The 24,164-nt window shown below is 34.8% G+C and overlaps 1 protein-coding gene and 1 non-coding gene across 13 annotated transcripts in view; one reads left to right on the top strand and one right to left on the bottom strand.

Moving 5' to 3' along the window:
* The window catches only part of BIRC6 (baculoviral IAP repeat containing 6), a 197,421-nt gene that overhangs the window by 34,877 nt on the left and 138,380 nt on the right, over nucleotides 1–24,164 (bottom strand). For all 12 annotated transcript variants that reach the window (XR_004903615.1, XM_036027815.1, XM_036027820.1 and 9 more), the window contains exons 58-66: nucleotides 21,227–21,358; nucleotides 20,150–20,317; nucleotides 18,972–19,145; nucleotides 17,830–18,026; nucleotides 15,367–15,667; nucleotides 13,004–13,221; nucleotides 9,808–9,972; nucleotides 8,687–8,849; nucleotides 3,536–3,746 (exon numbers count right to left, since the gene is read on the bottom strand). Coding sequence is in view for 11 of the 12 variants with exons in the window: in XM_036027815.1 (XP_035883708.1) it covers nucleotides 3,536–3,746; nucleotides 8,687–8,849; nucleotides 9,808–9,972; nucleotides 13,004–13,221; nucleotides 15,367–15,667; nucleotides 17,830–18,026; nucleotides 18,972–19,145; nucleotides 20,150–20,317; nucleotides 21,227–21,358 (1,729 nt within the window). In the remaining variant the exon portion in view is untranslated. The remainder of the gene's footprint in view (nucleotides 1–3,535; nucleotides 3,747–8,686; nucleotides 8,850–9,807; nucleotides 9,973–13,003; nucleotides 13,222–15,366; nucleotides 15,668–17,829; nucleotides 18,027–18,971; nucleotides 19,146–20,149; nucleotides 20,318–21,226; nucleotides 21,359–24,164) is intronic.
* On the top strand, nucleotides 595–722 carry LOC114501166. The gene has a single exon (XR_003684928.1). It is a non-coding gene; the product is annotated as a small nucleolar RNA SNORA28 (small nucleolar RNA).

The following is a 24,164-nucleotide window of genomic DNA, read 5'->3' as shown; positions in this document are numbered from 1 at the left end:
TAAAAAATTGTAAGTATACACAGAAGAAATAATTTTAATGCAAATCATTGCATGTAACCACAATCACCACTTAGACATCTGCAGAACACCGTTATTTTGCCAGGTATGATGCGCTCCCGTGTACAATGTGCACCCATGTTTCGTACACATTATACACGGATTATTATACCGCCCATGGTACGTAATCATTACAGTCTGTATAATATGTACCCTAATTTTCCCCTCAAAAATGTGGGTCAAAAAGTGCATTATACATGGCAAAATACAGTATATAGCAAATCTGTTTCCTTTAAGATGATCAAAGAATTAAATACATTAAAACCTCATTAAAAAACAACAACACTGTATGCCTTCTGTGTATGCTTGGTTAAAAAGTAACAAATGAGAAATAAGTTAACAAGAGCAAAAAACATAAGGCAATAAGGTATAAAAACTAGTACTCACTCTCTTACTCTGAAAAATCCTTACACTAAGTGGATATACTTTATTCACCTTTACCTTTCTTACTAAGAGCGCAAAAACCAAAACTAATGTAAAACTGTTCTAGGCGCTGGGGCATACCGACACAGTATTTTAAAATTGTAACTCCACTGCAAGCGGCACTCTGTGGCAGATGATCAGAACTGTCTGACGCAACGTGAACTTGCTACTGCAGCAGAGTCTAACCTATTCTGGCGCTCTCTCTCCTCCGTGAGACAAGACGTTGTACAAACTTAGACAGTGTTCCAGAAAAAAAATGAAAGAAGAAAAAAAATGTGACTCCAAATCCTGATGAAGCACGAAAGCATATCCTATGAGGTAATGATGTATAAACAAGACATACCTGACTTGGGAAATGTGGTAGGCCGGTGTGGGAGAGGGGGATGTTCTACATGTTGAATCAGTTTTAAAATTGAACTTAGGCCAAGTTCTGTGGGTATGAACACTATAGGAAACTGGACTGTATTTTTCACTTTATATCAGTTTTATTATATTGAAAATATGAAATATACGTATTAAGTCTTGACAGGCTGGGAAAAATAGATTTTACCCTCTCTCTGTGGTGAGAAATGAATTCTCAATGTGCCAAAATGTAAAAGGAAAGTAGGGATGGCATAACACGTATGTCTTCGCTGGTTTCTCTTCTTAACGGTGGCTGTGTTGTACAAATACCAATAGGGACCTCAACTGATCAGCACATTCAAATTCTAACACGAGAGTCACAAAGTAGAGGGCCTAGCCAGGTGCCCCAGATGGTGAGAGTGCCGTCCCCAACACTGTAAGTTACTAGGAGTGTTTCTTTGTCAGTAAAATAAAGCCATTATCAGAAATAGTTACCTCGCAGGGTAACATAATGATGAAATAACAAAAATGACCTTTGTGAATAGTCACTATGACCTTTACGTGCATGTTTTGTTGCTACAAAATTTACAAGTCTGTAGTGTCATTTTTTTCTTGTTCAAGTAAGAAGGAAAGAATGTGAAGAAGAATTTTTTCCAGGTAACCAAGCAGAAAAACAAATACCACCAATTAAATGAAATGCAGTTATCCTTTACCTGAAATTAAATTTTTATGGTAATTAATATATGTATATAGAAGCCAAGTCGAGTTTACTTTTAAAAAATTATACCACATATGTTATTTGAACAGAAAATACATTAAGAAAAGCAACAGAAAAGGCACTCTAGGTGAAAAAATTCCATGCATTACAATAAACATCTATAATTACCTTAGAACTCAATGTACTAGGAGTACATTTTTGCAGCCTTGACTAGAAATTACAGCATAAAAAAATACACAGTATAGGGAAAATTATTCTTACTTGAATGGCATTATTTGACATTTATAACACCACAAATTTTTGTGATTTTTTAAAAGTAGAGATAATTATAACAATACAAATCTTTACACAATTTTTTGTCTAAGAAATAAAATATTCCTGAGGGAAAAGCACTCAAGATTTCATAAATTTTTAATTTTTAGTTATGAACTACTCAAAACACAGAAATATACGGCACATAAACACAGGGGAAAATTTCCCTTAAAAATACACAAGGGCAATTTTAAAGCTCTGTATATTTTATGCTAATTGCTTTGTCAGAAACTCTATGTTTCTTATACCGAGTAAGGAATACAAATGGCCAGGGCAGTGAATGGGATGCTTAATTAGACACTTCTCAATGAAACAGTTATTCAATTAGAAAACTAAGAATTTCAGTTCAATTATGACCACACTATTTTTATATAATTGTACTGGCTGCCTAGATTATCATTTAGAAATATTTTAGCCACAATAAAGGGTGAAATTAAATGTAACACTATCATCTTCTCTACAACAGAAATTAATCTCAGACCATCAGAGAAAATATACTTTTACATTTTCATTCCCTGGTAAAAGAGTAGTATAAACACACGGCTTTTTATATCTCCACCAACTGGTGGAGATATATAACCAACTGGTTCTTAATTAATCTCATCACTAACTTACGATTCTTATGTCTGGCAGTGAGCCACTAGTTTTTAAAGTGATAATGACAGTAACATAAACTAGTCGAGTCAGGATTGTGTGAGCAGCTGACTTCTCTCTGAAAGGTAAAGACTGACAAAAATCATTCCTCTGGCAACCAGTTCTCTGACTTCATTTGCTGTATACCATTATTCCCATATTTTAGGTTTTTGAAAAATAAGAGAGAAGAGGTAGAGCAAATATATTACAATGATAGAAAAGATATTAATTGACTCAAAAGGCCATTGACAAAGGAATAAACTTCTACTGGCAATATAAACAACTTAAAAATCAGAATTAGGCCATTTTTAAATAAAACTAACAACCACTGAATAGACTTCTGCTAAGAGAAAATTTTTACTAAGCTATTTTTAAAAAAGATTTTGATAACAGAACTTATCACCTAAATCTAGTGAGCTATAAACTTAAACCAGAGATTAATTTAAAAATTCAATTTTCCATGAAGATACTTTATTCTAACTCCAAGATATACTCCAAATTCTAAACAAGGTCACAGCATGAATTATAACATATGTATCAAAATGAAATAGGAGTAACCCGTAGTCCAAGAATTCTACTTCTACGGGTCTACTTTGCAGATTTCTACAAGTCCCAAAAGATGTGTGCCTGAGGTCGGGATAAACTGGAAACAACCCAAGCGTCAACTAATAAATGGTTATGTAAAAATACAGCACCTAAATATGATGTGTAATAAGAAGTATCAAGGACAATGTCAGCAATATGTATTGACTGACACTGAAAGGCATCTTTGACTTCAATATTGGGGAAAACTTGCACCTATCTGCATAATAGGTATCATGTGCCAGTATTTAAGAGCTCCATACTGTAGCAGTAATATTATACAGGGAGATGTTAGATAAGCTGACATAAATGGAACATTTCCGAGTGTGGGATTCAGTGGATATTTTTTCTTTGGAGTTTTACATATTGTGTTGGTGTATTTGTGTTTAATTATATGTATCATTTAGAAAACCCTCAAAAGCTATATAAAAAAAGGTAAGGACAAGGGAAATGAATCAAGTATTGTACCTTAAACGGTTGGTGTAGGTATCAACACAGGTCTTCATTTTGGCCAATAATGTACCAACAGAAGTTTGACACTCTGACTGTTCTTCCTCCTCTTCCCCATTCTCTGTAGAAAGGGGCAACAAGAGGGGCACCATGGACGTACAAGAGGCGATGGCTCGGAGCAATTCCAGCAGAGCTCGATAGAGTGGCACATGTCTTGCCATGTCAAGAACTGTAAAAAGGAAGAGGGGAAAAGCACAAAATAAGAACAAGTGCAATATAACAGTAAGCCCACGGCAACAGAAATTCTACTTTAATCTTAAGAGTAATTGGTTAGTTGGTAAATGGACTAATATGGATGTTTACAAAGCACCAGTGCATAAATAATAGGCATTTTTAGAGAACAAGATGTAAATAAAGCATAGTGTTGGGGAGAGAACACAAATTAAGTCACTATCTAGTAATGATTAAATAGCTCAGATAGTACACTATGGCAGTAAATACATGTATTAGTATGAATTGGAAAAAATGTATTTTCTTAATCCTCACTTGAGGATATAGTCATTGATTCCAGAGAGAGGAGGAGTGGTTGGCGGGGGTGGGGGTGGGGGTGGGGAGAGAAACACTGACTGGCTGCCTCCTGTACCCACCCAAACCCGCAACCTAGGTACATGCCCTGACCGGGAATTGAACCCCCAAATTTTTGCTGTATGGGACTCCAACCAACTGAGCCACACCAGCCAAGACAAGGGGAAATACACTGTAAAAATTAAAAAGATGTGCCACTATATCTCAAATAAACCAGTAACATGACTACAGTTTATCAATCGTGTGTTTCAACAAAACTCAGAAAAAACATTGACTATGCTAACTTTTAATTATAAGTTACAGTTAAATGACACTTCTTAATGCCACACACACCTAAAAATAGATACCTCACCCTGACCAGCGTGGCTCAGTTGGATGAGCATTGTCCCACAAAGTGAAAGGTCGCCAGTTTAATTCCTGGCCAAGGTATATGCTTGGGTTGTGAGTTTGGTTCCCAGTCAGGACACGTACAAGAGACAACCAATCATTGTTTCTCTCCCTCTCTTTCTCCTTCCCTTCCCCTTTATAAACAAATAAGCAAACAAACAACCAACTTAAAAAAAAAACCCTCAACACAACCTAATAAAACATACGTATATGGAACATTAATTTGAGTCGCTTAAATATCTAGTGTCAAAATCAAATACTATCATTTTTCAAATATTTAATTTTCAATTGAAGAATTTATCCATTTACTTTGCCTAACTTGAAAATATAGCAATTACCCTATGGAAACAAAGCAGTCAAAGATTCTAAATTATTACTCTGTAAATTATAAATCCTTTCAGGTAATTAATACTAAAACTCAATCCATAATTATTTGTAACCAGTATCCTACAATTAATGTGGTTAATATATGCATCAAAAATATTTGCCTGGTAAACTAATTTATTGAAAAGACAGTTCAGTGTTTTAGTACTTATCTAATAATGGTTATTATAGAAATTACACATGAACAAAGTAGTGTTTTTTAAAGGGCTGAATTCAACATCGGTAGAATAAAATAATAGATTTTTTCACCTAAAATAATCTTAAATCCTCACTAAAATGTAACTCATTAAGTAAACTAAAAAAACTATTCTTTGATACTATATATTTCAAAACAAAATATGGTTCCATTAGATCTTTGCAAATGAGATTAGCGAGAAGATCTCTAAGTGAGAATACTTGTTGTCTATTAATGTTTTAGAAGTTGTTTTACTACAGAGCTATAAACTTAATATATAATTAGCAATAATTCTATCATATATAAGTGATGCAAGGAAAACATCAATGAGTTTTATACAAATACTTTCATAAGAATGATTTGTTTCTAATGATTCATATAAAATTTTCATCTCTGCTCAATTTTCCCAATATTTAACTTTTGAATTTATACTCCATCGCTGAGCCTCACTCAGCCAACAATTATTTGGGGATTCACGTCAACCCTAGATATGCTGAACTTCAGCTGAAGGTGGCAGGTAAGTCAGCCACTAGCCCAAAAGAATGAACTACATGGAAACACATCTAGTAAAGGGTAAAAAATTTCCAGCCAAGAAGTGAAGTATAAATGGTTTTTACACGCTTGCTCATTTGCTCAACCCAGCTGAAAATCCACTGGGATTTTAAAAAATGTGGGTGTGTATACACATGCAATCTTCCAGAGTTCCTCAACGTAAACCCAGTTCAACGACTGTTTCAGCCAATTCCTTTCTTATGGGTCTTTTTAAAAGCATTCCACTAATTAAGCATATAAACATCTAGTTTGTGTACATTTAATTATGTAATGGCAATACATCTGGCCTAAGTAAATTTTAAAACAAATAGAACTAACTCTTAATAGGCTTACAATCAGTTGGAAAAGAAATATATACATACACATGAAACATATATATGGCACACATCAAGTTTTTTACAAAATGGAGAGTTATGGTTAACCTGGCAGGTTAGTTAGATGAAATTTTATTAAGGAAGTTTATAGTGTAATTGGACCACAACATGAGAAGTGAAAATATCAGCATTAGGTATACTGCCAACTAACAGGAAGGGAAGAGTCACTCTATCTGGAGGAATTAAGGAAGGTATCACTGAAGTATTGCAGATATTTTGCCCTTACAAATCTCTATACAAATCAAACCAACTGGTAACCCACCCAAATTTTAATTTAAGCAGCCTCTCTCCTCTATTATAAAACTTACCCAAGTAAGTACTCAACAGAGTGACGTGTTCTATATTAAAGGTATTTCTACCTAAGAAGTCCCGACGCACTGGAGAAGTCTAGAGAAAAGGCACTAAGGCTTGCTGACGAGCACCCAGGGGCCCGACACTCTCAGTGGACACTGACGGGCTCCAATTCTTGGCACCATGTACTCTCTTACCAGGAACGAAATGGCGTATAACACCTGATGGTATCTTGTTTTTGAACCACACACAGAAATAAGTCATTAAATATAGGCAAATGCTCGAAGTTTTATTTGTACTCCACGGCTAATTTTCAAGAAAACTGAGACCATACTGTAACGCAGTTCAGAATTAAAAACAAAATGGCATGCAACGCCACTTAGCAGAAGAATCTTTTTAAATTTTCACCCATTTCTGATAGATTCATTATTATAATAATGCAAAGAAATGGCATATTACAAAATGCCTCAAAGTTTCAAATAAACTATTACCAAGAAAACTAGAAATATGGATATGAAGTACTTCTTATATTTGAGTACTGCATTATAAGTGCTACATTTGCCTATATTATGGCAGCTCAATAATTTCTATTTTTCTCAAGCATGTGTACCAAGCAAAATAACTATTTTCATAAATGATAAAATCATATATTCCTATTGCTATCAGCCCATTATCATTTCATGCAAGAGCACTAACACAATTTCTAAACCCTCAAGAACAACAGGCCCTCTTGCTGCCCTGAGACCTAAAAAAGATGGGTTTCCCATTGTACGTTTACTTTAGAGACATATTTTAGAAATAAGTTTTGTATTTAATGAATGTCATCATATTTAAATTAAGACATCTGCCATGACAACAAAATTAAATTTATTCTCAAAGAGCAAAACTGAAATCTTGACTTTTTGAGGAACAGAAGCAAAGATCTACTAACAAGAACCTCTGACACACAAGTCCAGGGTGAGGAAAATCGGATGGTATAACAAAGTTGACAGTAAGGGGTTTTGTCCCACTACAGCTGCTTATGGAAGTGCCAAATCAATACTTTGAAAATGAAAACACTGTATTACTAGTATATACCATCATTTAGCTCAACCAGCTAAATTCACAGATACTTGATAACATTCCAATAAAAAAAGCCCTGTGCTTGTTCTTTCATTCCCACATTCTTCCACAACATCACATTCATTCCTTTCTCTTTTCCATACTGACAAAATTCATTTATATCTCATCTTTGAATCTGAAAATGTCTCAAAGTTTGATAATGGCCATATTACAACTAATAAGTTAAACTTGGCCAAATGAATACATTTCTCTAGATTTCATTTTTCTCACCTGTTCCTTAACCTGTAAAATGAAAGGGATTGAACTGGATAACTCTAATTTCCCTGTCACTCTGAACTGATATTTATATTTACCTCTACATTATGAAAATGGCACTAAAAAGATAAGAGATTCTATAACCCTTTAGTAAAAAATTTTTTTACCATGTTCCACTAAATCAATGTCAAGTGACTGAATGTGCACAATGGTGCAATTTTCAGAAAATGAAAAATTTCACTTTCAAAAAGGGAAGCAAGATGAGGTCAGGGTGAGGAACTCTGAAGTAACATTCTGCTTAACTCATATTCATGCATTTTTATGAATCTATTTGATGCAAAGAAAGAGGACCTCCACCTAGTGGCCATTAGGGTATCTGCAGGCTCACTAAAGAGCATGAATGTACTGGTAGCTAGAGAAAATGACCTTGTCTACAATGCAGCTTTCAGAATAACATGGCTACGGCAAATGTGAGCCACAATGTTGACAGAGAGAAATTTAAAAAAGCACATCCTTTATATGAGGATGTTCCTATCTACCTAAGAAATGTCTCATGAAAACAATTACTTTCTCTAAGGTTTTTTTTTTATCATTCCTTTTAAGAATATTGGAAGTAAAATATCCTAATAAATGTATATTTCATTTGTTCCAATTACCTACATTGAAGCAATAGCTTCAAAATTTGTTTTTCATAATTTCTTGTAACAACTCTCCTAATTTCAGACTTAGCTTATTAAGTTCTTTGAAGGTAAGTTTTAAAATTGTATGTTAAAAACAAATTTGTTCCATATAGTTGGCCAAAGTTATGTTATGTTACTGATTTCATGTTAACCAATATGCTAAAACCAAGTAAGAACAAAGAGGTCTTTATTTTATTCAATATTCTAGGACAGGTAACTACATAGTATCAAAAGAGCCCTGCACTCCGAAAGCCTAAATATTCCAGAATAATTCATAAAGTAACTCCATGAAACTCATTCCTACATATATTGGGGGAAAATACCCAATAAACTGAGCCATATTATTTAAGCTGAAAATGACAAAGTAAACAAACCAAAGGACTGCCCCACAAGGTATTTCAGAGGAGTATTAGGCGGGACGTACCTGAATCGTTTCTGAGATAGGATGACATGGCTGGGATGAGGCAGGACTGGCTGAGCAGCTCTAGCAGCACAGAAGGAAGGGCATTACTGTTCTGTCCTCTGCTCTCTGACGGAGCTTCTCCATTTACCGCACCGCTCATAGGGTTGATGTAACTAGCAAGAACCTACAAGAAAAAATTGCTAGACTTAAATTGGATTTAAGCTTCACATATTTCAAAAGCAAATATTTTATGTCAGATATTTAGTTTGAATATAAAGAGTATTTATTTTCAACTCAATTATTCTCTTGTACTATATACTTTCAAAATAAGACAATTTTTTCTTTAGACTTTTAAAAGAGAAGGTGTTTTGCATGATGAGGCACTATACCAGGTGGGGCAAAAGTAGGTTCACAGTTGTTTGTATTGAAAACACAGTAATTAATAAATAATAATACAAGAACAAACTGCTTCCCATACTCACACCTGCAAACCTACTTTTGCCCCACCCTGTATATGACTATATAGAAGAAATCCACCTAAGAATACAAACTTAAAACCTCAGTAGCAATTGATTTATTTTATTGAATAAATTCACTTTACAGTTTTAGGGTGATGGAATCTTAGAATTTTATACTAAGATGACCCTTTCCTTCTAGAATTGCAGAAAACAAGTGCTCAAAGACTCGACCTATCATTTGATTAATGCACCTCCCCTTCTCATACCTGTGGCACTAAGGACTTTCTCTAGTAGTTCAACTTTCCTGATTCTAGAAAAGTCATAGAACGGTACGAGGAACAAAGACATATAAAAATAGATAAATAAATGATATTGTTTGTTAAGAGTACAGACTCAGTACTTCAGATAAGAAGATGACTGGTAGATTTTCCAGTCACTGAATAATTTTGTTCTTGTCATTTTTCTCCCAGCAAAGAAGCTAATTGAAGGGGTAGGAATTTAATTACAAGTAAGCAAGAGTAAACTTTGTCCAGTGGTATCCTAAAAGAACTGAAAGCAGGGAACCTAATGGGTTTTATAAAAGTAGCTGAGCATGAGTTGGATAGTCATCAATACTTAAAAACCAATACTAATAAAAAAAAAACCTAACTATTATCACTGACAATATCAACTTTACAAACATACCTGAAGAAGGCAGGTAACATGTTCCTCCTCCAGCCTCTGCTTAGTTAAGGCTTGTTCCACATCCCATCCAGAAGCTGTGGAGCCTGTCCCAAAGCCAGTCCCTTTGGCCCAGTACAGCTGCTGTTCTTCTGTTGATGTAGGGTTATGAGAGCTTGATACCTGAGGCTTGTAACAAAACATAAAAATTTATTACTACTTGGTTTTACTTATCCTCAAAAATGTTTATCAGTAGGAATATAAATAGTTCAGCCACCCTGGAAAACAATTTGGAAATTGCTCAAAAATGAAACAAAGAATTACTATGTGATCCAGCAATTCCACTCCTACATATATACCCAAAGAAATAAAAACTGACACTCAAATACATGTACACACATTTTCATAGCAAGATTATTCACAATAGCCAAAAAGTAGAAAGAAATACCCATGAATGGATGAATGGATGAACAAATCACAGTATATACATACAATATATGAAATAATGCTATGTGTTGTACGGATGAACCTTGAAAGCATATGCTAAAGGACAGGCACAAAGGTAACATATTATACCATTCCATTTACGTGAAATATCCAGTGGGCAAATACACCAAGACAGAACATGGTTTGGTAGTTACCAGGGGTTTGAGTAAGGAAAACTGGGGAACAAATGCTTATATTTGGGTGGGGGGGTGGGCGGAAAGACCTGACTGGGTAGCTCAGTTGGTTAGAGCATCGGTCTGATATACCAAGGTTGCCAGTTCAATCTCTGGTCAGGCCACCTATACAAGAATCAACCAATGAACGCCTAAAGAAGTACAACAACAAATCGATATTCCTCCCAATTGCTAATCAATATATAACATTTTAAACAAACAAATGTCTAAAATATTTACTAGGAAGAAATGGGGTAAAGCACCTTAAGGCAGAAAAGAGCCAATGACTCAAAATTAAAGAGAAAACTGTGAAAAGTAGGGGGATGTGAGCCAGGTTTTTCAGGATGACTCCAGTACAGGCACACACACACACATCGGAACTCTATGATGGCGTCGCATGTTTTCAGTCGCAGTAGGCAAGACCACTTCTATTTCTAGAAACAGTAATTAATTTCTTGTTCAGAATCTAACGTGTACAAAAATACCGGGAATAGAGGGACATATTAAAAATGTGAATAGTGTAGACACAGAAAAAAAGTCTGAGACCTATTGGTTTTATAAAATAATTTCAAACTCTGTGAAGGTCAATCCTTTGTTATTATTTTTGTGGATTATGATATTATTTCTGTAACATCAAACCTCCTTTAAAAAATTTCCATTAAATTTAGCACTTTAGTACCCTCAAAATACTGGCAATTAGGTATTACTTTACAAAATAATTTACATGTAATAGTGTACCCATGCTTTATGTTTCTTTTAACATAACTTATGTTTCTGCTATGTAGTTTTATGGATTTGTGACTAAGGAATTTCATCCTTCCCATTATACAAAATAAACTGTTCAATGAATCGTAAAGTGTTATTATATGTTTACCAGTAGATTAAGTTTACTGATAAAAACTGCTATTTTTTTTTCAAAGATCTTATTTGTTTATGTTTAGAGGGAGTGGAAGAGAGGAATGTCCAAGAGATATATCAATCAGTTGCCCCTCACATGCCCCCAACTGGAAACCTGGCCCACAACCCAGGCATGTGCCCTGACTGGGAATAGAACCAGGGACCTTTGGGGTTCATAGGCTGGCACTCAATCCACTAAGCCACGCCAGCCAGGGTAACAGCTTTTTAAAAATTTCTGAATGTGAAGTACATACAAAAAGAACACAAAACAAACAGATCAAGTTTAATTAAATGTAAGCACTTATTTAACCGTGCAGAAACAGCCCTCACACCACCTCCTGTTTGTCACATGGACATTCCTCCTGACTTTTATAACCATTGTTTCCTTATTATTCTCTTTATAATTTTACTACCTAAGCATGAAACCCTAGTCACTATAGTTCCCTTTTGTCTAATTTCTGAACATTATATAAGCAGAATCATGCTGTATATATTCCTTTATACCTGGCATTTTAGTTACGCTCATGAATTAATCAAAACAGCTATGTGCTTGGCTGTATCTGTTTTCTTTCATTATCTGATAGTATAGCATTCCACTACACAGCAGACCATTAATTCATCCATTCTGCTATTTTTACACTATTTATCTCATCCATTCCATTATCTTTACATTATTGCAAACGATGACAGGGCAATATTTGTGTTGTTGTTTTTGAAATTTTACACATTCTGATGGGTGTGGAATTGTAGCATATTATTGGTTTTCTGATAACCAATGAAACAGACTGCCTTTTCATATTTATTGGTTAAATAGCCTCTTTAATGAAGTGCCCATTCTAGCCCTTCACCTATTTTCCTACTGGGTTTCCCACCCTTTCTCTGGCATTTTTTAAGTTCTCTAAATATTCTGAATGTAAGTTCTTTATAAGACATACATAAACACAGTGTCCCATTCTGTGTTTCCATTTCCACTTCACTTCATTAAGCAAAAAGTTTATAGTAGTGTTTCTTTTAAAAATAATATATACTTTATGAATAGAAGCCTTATACACACATATTTTCAGATTTATTCATGAATAATTTCTACTTCTGCTGCTATTCTAAAAATATCATTAATAAGGTCACTTTATGTTTTTGCTGGGATACAAAAATAACTTCTTTTTATTTATTGTATCTGTATATTATATCCTCCTTAAACTAGCTTATACCATTAGCTCTTTTGGAATTTTAATATAAGCATAACAAAATCATTTTGAAATAATGAGGCTTATTTTTTTCTTTTATTCTTCTTCTTTTGCTTTACTATACTGGCTAGAACTTAACACTCAATGGTATGATTCTCTAACGTTCAAGAAAGAAAAGGAAGAGGAATCACTGGAGGAAGAGTTCAAACTCAGCATATCCCAGGTAAGTAGAAAAGCTGATTAACCTATTAAGTCATTTTTGTTTTTCAAGTACACAAGTTGGCTAATGGTTTTCTGAAAGAGCCTAATAAAAAAGAGAACAATTAGTTCATAGCTTCTCGTTTAAATATTCTTTGCTTTAGGGGCAAAAAGGGAACACAGAAGTGTCTGAAATATTAATTGCTTCATAAAAAACTACACTGTGTACTCTGTATATTTAACTTAGTTTTTCACCACCTAAAGAATGAAAACTGAACCCACCTCTGCTTGGTTGAGGCTAGAGTTTGGAACTCGTGGAGCGTGGTGGCTCAGAGCAGAGAGACAGACAAGGATGAGGTGCAGCGCCCCGATCTCCAGGGCCATCCGCCTCAGAAGCACACCGTCGTCAGTGGTCAGAGGGGTTGTGCTAAACAAGCTACGGAGGACGTGGAAGGGCAGGGTTGGAAGCACATTGGCTGATGGAGACTGCAGAATATGACCTAGATTAAAAAGATATGACCAAAATTTACAATATTTTAAAAACACAATAAGGAACAATATGCAGGATCACAAAAAAATGACAATATAATAGAAAATTACACCACTATATTTACTAGAAAACAACCCAAATACCACAAATAGTGATAATTTAAAATTTAATAATAGACAATAGAGAATCCCCATCATCTACATAAACCCAGTAAGAGAAATATATTCATATAATACCTAGACTATGTTAAACTTATTATAAACTAGAATTTAAAATCTAACAATTAAAAAAAAACACAAGTTTTTTACAACAGTGTGAAAATAACTGCTTGACTTGGAAGTAATTTCAATAATGAACAACAGGTAATGAAAGTAAAACTATTCTGTTTTGTTTACAATATAGCTTTCTACTATATTTTAGCTAGAAAAGTGTTAAAATGCAAAAAAAAACCCCATTGCCTTGTAAATACTGGATGAGACTCACTGCAAGAAGGGATATCAGAATTATGATTTTTAATAACCATTCACTGTATACTCATTAAAAATAGTCTGCAATGACACAAAGGCAATTCTATCTTTTCTGTTTAGGGTCACATTTACTGTCTCGTAATAGAGTTCTAAAAGACAATGGTTCAACCTGACTGGTGTAGCTCAGTGGATTGAGCTCGGGCTGCAAACCAAAGGGTCACCAGTTAGATTCCCAGTCAGGGCACATGTCTGGGTTGCAGGCCAGGTCCCCAGTGGGGGCCCGGTTCAGAGGCAACCACACACTGATGTTTCTTTCCCTCCTTCTCCCTCCCTTCCCCTCTATTAATAAATACATAAAATCTTTAAAAATAAGTAAATAAATAAAAGACAATGGTTCTCACCATTCTATCCACTTAAATTTTTAAAAATCAGATTAATTAGAAATTTCTGACCTAATAAGCATATATAATTTGTATATGAAACCAAACAACCAGAACTATTTATTATGTAGTTGTAATTGTTACAAAAACATTCAAAATATAGTCAACATTTTTTGAAGAATCCCATTAATATGAAAATAAAAAAGAAAAAGTATGCACTTTAAGTATATGATAGCTTCAGAGTTACAGGATCTACAAATAATTTCAGTTTTATTAGATTAAATATACTTTGTAGTAGAGTCCAACACTACATTCTTTGTGAATGGCATATGAAAGTTATCACCTTTATAATCAAAACCATGTAAGTCTAAAATAACAAAAATAAATAAACTTCTAAATTTAATGTTCATTAACTGAAGAATTAGAGGTAAACCAAATGAAAATCTACTTGCTGGGCTATCCTAGCTGGAATTTTTCTTTGTTTCTTCCTACTAAATAAAATGATCATTCTACTGGAAACAATCACCATAGTTTTCTATTATTATTCTATAGTATAGTATAGTATAGTATAAAATACATTGTTATTATCAGTCTGTTCTCTTTAATCTAAATGCTACTACCAAATTCACTTTTTAAAAAAATATTCTCATCACACCACTACTTTTATTGTTTTAATAATAAATCTTCACAGCTATTCAGAATAAAATCTGAAGTTCTTTATAAGCCTTTCTATGATCTGCTACCAACAGCAGCTTTTAAAACGAGCTCTCAGTGCTGCTTTTTCACGCAAATTTTCGTCAGCCAACCTATCACTTCTCATACAGTCTGAGCATACAATATTGCTCAAAAGCATTCTTTCTTTCTGAAATAACTCATCTCAACCTCAGTTGACTCTGTATCCTTCACGGATCCACAAAAAACTGCTATATCACTTCATTAACTTCACTGGGTGAGAGGCCCCATAACACTGTATTTCTCTCAAGGCTTTTGTAACTTGCGGAGTCTATATGGTCCATACACATTCCTCATTGCTGTTACTGGAGAATACTAGCTCCTTGAAGGCAGGGTCTAAATACTTGACAGATCTCTAAATCCCTCCAAGGCCCAGCTGTTTTGAGAGCACTGAGGAAATATCTTTTGAATAAATAAAGAAATGAAAATGAAGATTTTTAAAGATTTATTATGTTTATTATTGGAACTAAGTTGCCAACAACAAATCAAAAGAAATAAATGACGTGCAAGTAATAATCTGAATAACTTTACATGACCCACCTATGTTAAGTTTCATCAGTAATACTAAACACTTACTTCCTTCTCCATCATCTGTCACTCCCAACACCAATCGAAGAAGGCACTGGGCATGTTTTCTCTCCTTTAGTAGCACTTCGGCATAGCCGGGAAGACGGAGAAATAGTCCAAAAGCAGCCAAAGAATGGGCTGGTATAGGAGACATGGTCTGTACTGCTGACTTGATGGGTGGAGGTTCCGCTGCGATGGTTTCTGGTGCTTCATAAACCAATTCCCCGGACTGTTCAATGGTCACCCACTCAAACTGATCGCTATCCTTGGGCTTTTCCTGAGTGGTGGATGTTACAACCGGCGCACTCACCTAAAGGAAACATAAAAAAATTTTTTGTTGTTTAATTATTTGCATATTTCAATACCAGGTCCAAATTAATCACTTCAAATGATCTCTTTGAGATATATAAAGAACAACAAAGGGACTTTTTTTTTTTAAATAAAAAGCTCCCAAACATAGGAGTTACAGGATACCAGGAGTACAGTGTTATCTGTCAAATATCTCTGGTTTAAAGTTACCATTTTTCTTTTGTAAATAGTTGAGTAGATACTTTGAGACTATAGAAACATCTTGTTTCTCACCAAACGTTGATCCATTACAACTAGTAATTCTGTAATTCTTGTCTAAAACAATAATTACTATGGTGGTTGCCAAATGGCGACTTTCTAATTCTATCATTCCTTCTACGTTTATTAGTTATCACTGTACTGTAAACATTCACGTCTTCCCCATGTATTTATTTATTAATTTATACCAGTATATGAAGGGGGACCCAAAAAAGCGTAATTATCTTCTGGAAGGCAGGCCCCTTGTAGTACAGACTTCCCTTGCTGGGTGAGTGTTCTAGGGAACCATCTGCATCAGTGTACCAGCTAGTGTTGTTGTGAGAGGCTGTATTTGGCTTCACTGAATTTTTTTTTAAGACTCTTTACAATGCATTTGCCCATTTCATGATGGGTGATTTACAAGCCCATCTGCTCACACTGTGCTGAGTGTTCAGCAGTTTTAGACCAAAAGCAGTAGGAACCCCGTGCCCCACCCAACCTATTAACCTGATATAGCCCTGTGTGACTTTTTTTGTTTCCCCAGATGAAAAAGTCCTCGAAGGGAAACATTTTGCTGATGTGGAAGAGGTGAAACAAAAAATGGCAGAAGCACTGAAGGGCATCAAAATCGATGAGTTCAAAAAGTGTTTTCAGCAGCGGAAAAAAGTCTTGATAGGTATACTGCATCAAATGAAGAATACTTTGAATGTGACTAAACATGTAAGAATGTATAAATAATTTTTTATAAATACATTCTGGGTTATTTTTTGGTACCCCTCTCCTAGATTCTAATGTTATTCTATAGGTTATAAGATTCTATTATTTTATTTGAGGCCCGAATAGAATCAGACTTGGTTAGTAGGACTCCCTTAAAGCAAGCTTCTGTATTCAGGCTGATCTAGTATATTCCCTACCCCAATCCTAGAATTTTTCCAAGGAGCCTAGGACCTGAGAATGTGATGTTAATCAGAAGTAGGATCTTTCCGGATGTAATCAAGTTAAAATGAGGTCATACTGGGTTAGGGCAGACCCCAAATCCAATGACTGGTGTCTGGAAAAGGAGAGATGCACACACACGGCCATGTGAAACACAGACAGTAACTGCAGTGGTGCCACTAGGAGCCGATGAATGCCATCGACTGCCAGCAGCCACCAGAAGCTCAGAAGAGGCAAAAAAGAATTCTTCTCAAGAGCCATCACAGAAAGCGTGGCTCTGTTAACACCTGATTTCAGAGTTATAGCTTCTTAAACCTTAAGAGAAAAATTTCTGTGTTTTAAGCACCCAGTTTGTGGTAATTTGTTACAGCAGCCCTAGGAAACCGATGCAGGCACATATAATATACTAAGAACATGAAATGAGAATATCTTTCCCACCTTACTCAACAAAGAACTTTACATTTACAACTCACCATGCACCACACTCCCCCAATTCATTAATAAGAGAATAACAGTAATATTAATGAACAGGTGAAGAGGTTAAAGTAATGTTTTATAAACTATCTAAAATTAAAATGGCACCTAAAAGAAAAGCGTAAGTTAAGCAAAAAGATGGTCTGCACTTGGACAGAAGTGTACACTGCTATGTCACTCTCCCATTTGCAGCAATATCCATAAATTAGTATCGCACCTAAAGCAGCACAGAAACAAAATGTTACAGTATGACAATCACGACATCAATGTAAAAGCTACAGTGTAATGAGTTCGGCAAATACGCTCAGTCTTCAACATTTCTTCAGTACCAATTAATTTACACACTTATACAATACTCAGAGACTAAGTGAAACAGTACTTCCAAAAGGTTAACATAAGTTAAAAAAATATTTCTCAATGAAGCTGGGAAAAAACTTGTAAATGGAAAAACAAACAAAAGATGAAAGGGCTTTTTTTGCCATGGAATGATGTATTCTACTAGGAGTCCTATCTCACCTGCTGAATTACTTCTGGATAGAGCATGGGAAGTCTTTCTGCAATAAGAGCCAGTCCACCCATTCCTGCAAACACTTGTAACGGTGACTGAATGGGACAGGTTTCGAGCAAAGATTCGTCCAGTATCCCGTCCATACATTCATCACTTGGAGTGAGAGCCTCATCTTCTGGACAGCTACCAAGTAATTCTCCATGATCTAGAATAAAATAAAAATAGGTAAGAAAGAATGTTTTTATAGTACTATTGCATTTACAAAGCAGATATTGTCGTCATCTCTTTCATCAACAAAAGAGCGTAAGCATCTTATGTGATTCAAGTATATCTATATAAAGGTAGATGAGACAAAAATGTTTAAATGGCTTCTGATGTTGCCTCCTATAGCCTTGCTACTGAAAGTGTGGTCCAGAAGCCAGTATCTTTGGCACTGCCTGAAAGCTTTTGAAGTGTAGAATCTCAGGTCCCACCCTAGACCCACTGAATAAGGATCTGCATTTTAATGGTCTGTAGGTAATTTATAATCATATTGAGAAACACTGTCCTGTAGGTCTAGTGGTTAGTTACATTCTATGTGAAATTAAGCAAGTCGTTAGAGATTCACAACAAATACTAACATGTATACATGTTAGGCTCTAAAGTATCCAATTAGGAAAATTTGAATAATGACAAAGACTTCTTACTGAAAACGAAAAATTATACCACATTGGTTTAGCTTTGGATCACTCACAAAGGCAAACCAAAAGGTTAATTTTGGTTTAATTATTTAATAATAATTAAATATTGAACTTTGAGGGGAATAATGTTTATGAGCATAAAATACCACTTTATGTTATCAGAAAGCTGAAAATACTGAATTGAGATTCTCACTTTGATTATAAAATGGTAAGTCACATGGCTCATGTAGAAATGTTAGAAATCAAAGCACATGTGCTTATAAAATAAGTGGTACTATAGTAGGAATTAAGATTAATTTCCAATGGAAAAATGGCAATTTTTTATATTTACAAGTAACTCAGTCATAAAGAAAAATACCTTTATGTTAAGTTGATGTAAAAAAAACAAAGGTAAATTAAGTCACCAGCTCTAGAAATCCCTGACTCCTCAGATTACAGACTGCACTTTTTAAAGGATATCATACACTTACCTTTTTCAGTGTGTAGTCTTTTAAAAGAATCTGTTTTGGACAGACTAGGGTCTGTGATAACTCTCGACCCCAATTTAACAGTCAGATCTACTGAACGGTAACCCTGAGGAAGTTTCCGGTCATACAGGAGAGTCAAAAGTTGAGCAAGGGTCATTTCAGGAGGCAAGGGCTGGCCTAAAAGTGACAGAATTAAGTTAAACCTGGAATCCAAGGAGACATTTATGATTCAATTTACTCAATTGCTTAATGTTTTTACTAAATTATAGGTAGGAATTTGATTCTGACTCCACATTCAGAACAATTAAACATCAGCCCATGGAAAGTTTACAAAACTTAAAATCTATTTCTGATGTATGTGAACAATAAATGATGCCTGTGGAAGTTAGTCACTAACCAATCCCACCAAGATCCTCTGAGGCACAGCAAATAGAAACGAAGAAACAGACATTCCTATAAATCTGTGGTTGGTAAAACTTTTTCATAAAAGGCCAAATAATAAATATACCAAGCCATGGAGCTCATACAACCTCTGCTGCAACAACTAACTTTATAATTATAGCTATGGACAATACATAAATAAATGGGGTTAGCTCTATTTCGATAAAACTTTTTTTTTATTAAGAAAAAAGCATCTAGTCCACCAGCCACAGTTTGCTGACCTCTGCTATAAATCAACCATGTAAAGCTAAGGAAGAAAACCCATTCAAAGTTAGTTAGAAATTTGATTGTAACAATACAGCACAAAAACAGAGATAAAATAAATGGATATCACTATGACCAGTACAAAGTATACTGGACAAAGAATATGTTTTAGCTCGGCAGAAAATACTGCTTAACTATCTATCAGTGATACATTTAAGAGCTTTATTGCTGGAATTAACTATTTAAAATTTGCCTCACAATGCTTCCTATATAACTTGTGAATGCTCCAAAACATTACTATCACTGATTACTCCATGGCACACTGACAGCAAAAGTCAGGAGGCTAGGAAAGCATAAGTATGCAGTATTACAGTGTTAAATGTTCCTCACTTCTCTTGGAACTGCATGAACAAAGTCAGTAATTCATTTATCTCATCAACAGCACCTGCTTAAATATGACACTGGTTAACACACATGATTTATATAACTGTGAGAGTCTTAAAATTTCCGAGGTATTTCAGCATTACGGACATTACCCGCCAACAGCTTGTGGAACAGGTGGAACACCGGGACGGTGATGATTTTGTTGGCTGTCTCTGCTGCCGAGGAAGCGCTGCCCACCTTGTCAGGCACTGCCCTCCCTCTCCGGGACGGGGGGCGAGGCGGGGTGGCGGACACGGCCCGCTTAGATTGGGATTTCAGCCCTGCACGTAAAAATCAGTAAGATTCAATGTGGTCAACACAGTAATGAAGTAAAAGTGTATTTCTATGATATTTTGATAAAGCACCACATTCCTAACCAAAATATAGAAATGTTTCTTCTAACTTAACATCTGATCTCCTGATTCTACTTGTCCTTCATGAGACTCCACAAGTAATTTTGGCTGCACTTGTAACTATTTTCCAAGAAAGTAAAAAATGTTGTCCACTACTCTATTCTATGAGATACCGATGAGCACCCATTTACTAGAAAGTAGTTTGTACAAATCTGTGTAGGAAATCTTCTGTCCTTAATTTTTCTCTGACAGAGCGGAGTAACTGAATCAGAGGCCTACTGTCTGAGGAATAAGGTGAGCTTCTCTTTTGAAAGGAAACCATCGCACCTATGTCAAGGAATATATCTTCCCAAATCACCAGTTTTCTTAGCTGTTTTTTTATCTTGCACCTAATAGTAAAAACTCATTTTCAACCAGTGTTCTTTTAATTTTTATGTAAGGAATAAACACATCATAAATGACCACGGGTGAATACTTTTTCACTTTGCTTTTGCTTTTTTAAAACAAGGAAGTTATACAAAAATTCCTTAACACAGTGGGTTTGTAAAAGTACAATTCTCTGTACACTGTTAAGCTGAAATGCGATATCTAAACTATTCTCATACCTCCCATATCTGATGACATACTTTAAGCTTTGGACATAAAGTAAGTTTAATAAGTCCACTGCCAAAGAGTAACAGATCTCTGGTGCAATAGTTTTATACTTGGTATTAAAGCGTCATTATAAGTCAGCCATTTGCATTAATACTTTAGATTACATGAAGTTCCTATAAATATAAATTGTTACACTATACGGAAACCCAAAGAAAATCAAAATTATAAAAACAGAAAGCATACCTGAAGCAACAACAACACTATAGTTGTCCTGAAATCCATTTTCTGCCTTAACTTTTTCTTTCTCTTCGTGGTTTTTCTTTTCTTTGTCATCTTTTTGCTCACTGATTAGTTTAGCTGTGATACTTGGTGTATCTGTAAGAAAACATTACATAAAATACATTGCTTTTCAAAGTCGTTAAGAAGGGAAGTGATAAATATCTCAAGGGGAGATTATATAAGATTGTATTATCACTACTTGTAAGTAAATGGATGTAGAAGAAATAGTATGAGACAAAGTCTGATATCCTGTCCTTGCTAATATCAATGAAAGGGCCTAATCACAGTTCTTAGCCAGTGTACTGAAAATCCAATCTCTAGAAAATAAACATATTACTTATAGAGGCAATGGAAACCATTACCATGAAAACTTGCTTTCTTTTAGGTATAATTCAATCTGCTTGCCACCTAAATCTAATTTGTTCCTCACAGCATGCATATCAAGGAAGAGTATTATTTTCAAAAAAAGCAAACAGCCTTAGCAAGGTCACTGCAAACCTGTAAGGGCAAACACGGAAGTCAAGCCTATGCCACAGCCTCCCATTAGACTCGCAGTTACTCCAAAAACAGTGCAATGAAACAAATGTCAATTAACAGAGATTTTCTGTTTTGCTATTTTTATTTAGTTAGAAATCTCACATGACAATGTAATGTACTTAAAAATGACATCTAAGTACTTTCATAGTTATCACTCTCTGAATATTTTTTTTATTACATTGGAATATGGCATGCTATTGAAAATCATGAAGAAAATCGAGACCATATATAATATGATTTAACCTTTAAGAAATCCAAATAGCTCAATGAACTTTTATGATATTAGAAATGTTTTTCACTAAGTTGATAGGATTAATATAAATTCTTTTCACTTTTTTAACTTAACACAATTATGATCCAATGACTTATTATAATGTTTATAAAGGCGAAATGGTCATATGATAAAACAGCATCTTTTGTACTATTTCCCTATTTTAAAGGTTTCTTTAAGTATTTGAAAATGTCCGGTAATCTCAATTTTTAGAGATTCTTCCTAACTGCAGATTGTGTTTAGACAGGTTCTGCTTTTGTGAAATTAAAAAATTCTGTAATCACAAAAATAATAAATATATAATAAAGCAATACATTTTATTTTCATACAAAAACAACCAAGCAACCCAAAATGGCAAAAATAGTTACACAACTATGCTAAGTGAAATAAGCCAATCAGTGCGAAAGACAAATATCACATGCTCCCATTTATATGTGGAATCCAAAGAACAAAATAAGCTAGCAAACAAAATAGACACAGAAGCATAGATACATGGAACAGAATGACAGCTGTAGGGGGGTGTGGAGGGGGACTGAATGAAAGATGGCAAAGGGATTAGCCTAAGGACATGTATGCACTACCCAGGGACACGGACAATGATGTGGGGATTGACTGATGGAGGGAAAGGGGTGGGCCTGGGTGGACATGGGCAAAGACAGAAAAAACAGAGACAACTATAATGTCATAAATAAAAAAAATAGTTACACAGGGCAAAATGTAATATTGAAGTAGTTAAAACACACAATTAACACAGCATAATCAAATAGGAAAACATGTAAAGATAATTAGGTGATTAGAATTTATATAATGTTATCCCATTCACACAATTAAAAGGTACCACTAAGAAAACAAAGACAAACTAAGCAAACAACTAGAACAGGAACCGAATGACAGAAATGGAGATAAGAAGCATAATTGGCAGGTACAAAATAGACAGGGGGAGGTTAACAATAGTATAGGAAATGGAGAAGCCAAAGAACTTACAGGTATGACCCACGGACATGAACTAAGGGGGGATGGGGATGCTAGAGGAAAGGAGAATTCAGGGTGGAGGGGAATAAAAGGAAAGAAAAAAATGGGACAACTGTAATAGCAAAATCAATAAAATAGACTTAAAAAAAAGGAAACAAGAAAATGTTTCTCACTTTCTCTTTACAATTGTTCTGGTTTGCATTTCCATTCTGGCCAAGATAAAATAAAGACCAGATTTACTCTCCCATCTGAAATAACTAGATATTAAGAAAGTATATGAAATAACAGTTTTCAGACCCTGCAAATCAAGAAGGCAGGGCAGTGACAGCAGATGAGGAGAATCATATCAGGTGAAGCCTAGGATCACTCCAGCTTATTGCCCAGGGCGTTTCCCAGGCCACAGCTCAGCACAATCCAGGTGTCACCTAAGGTGAGGGTACAGAGCTGGGTCACCAGGAAGACACAGCCAGCTGGATGCAGTTTGCAAGGCACAATGCCAGGAGGAAAAGATCGTAGTACACAGTATAAATTATCCCAAATTTTAAAACATAGGGGAAAAAAATGAAACAAAGCTTCAGTGAGCTGTGAGCAACTTCAAGAGGCCTAATAAATCAGAAATGGAATCACCAAAGGAGGGGAGAGAAATGAGTAGAGAGAAAACAAAGGTAAAAAATGTCCGAATTTGATGAAATATATAAACCCACGGATTCAAGAAAGTCAATAAAGTATAATAATAAGAAAGATAAAAAAAACTATAAGGTATAATATACTACTCAAATTGCTTAAAACTAATGGTAGAAACTTATCATAGCAAAAATATTGACACATAGCCTTTATTATTTGAAAGCAGTATTCTCAAAAGCTCTAGGAAGTAGGTAAAATAACTGATTAAATTTTGGATCACATGTTTTAATACATGTTGATAAAATATATACACACATGTACATATATCAAAATATACTGGCTATAGATCAAAGATCATAAACATACTTTCACAGGACCAAAACATAGGTAAATAGAAGTTAAATTCAGCATTTTTTTAATGTTTTCTCAACAGGACTTTTTGTTGAACTTTGTACTAGGACATAGTGTTTCCAAAGCAATCAGTTTATTTTTCAAAAA

Source organism: Phyllostomus discolor, chromosome 6 (assembly GCF_004126475.2).
Source record: "Phyllostomus discolor isolate MPI-MPIP mPhyDis1 chromosome 6, mPhyDis1.pri.v3, whole genome shotgun sequence".
Taxonomy (NCBI): Eukaryota; Metazoa; Chordata; class Mammalia; order Chiroptera; family Phyllostomidae; genus Phyllostomus; species Phyllostomus discolor.
This window is presented reverse-complemented; position numbering and strand designations above follow the sequence as displayed.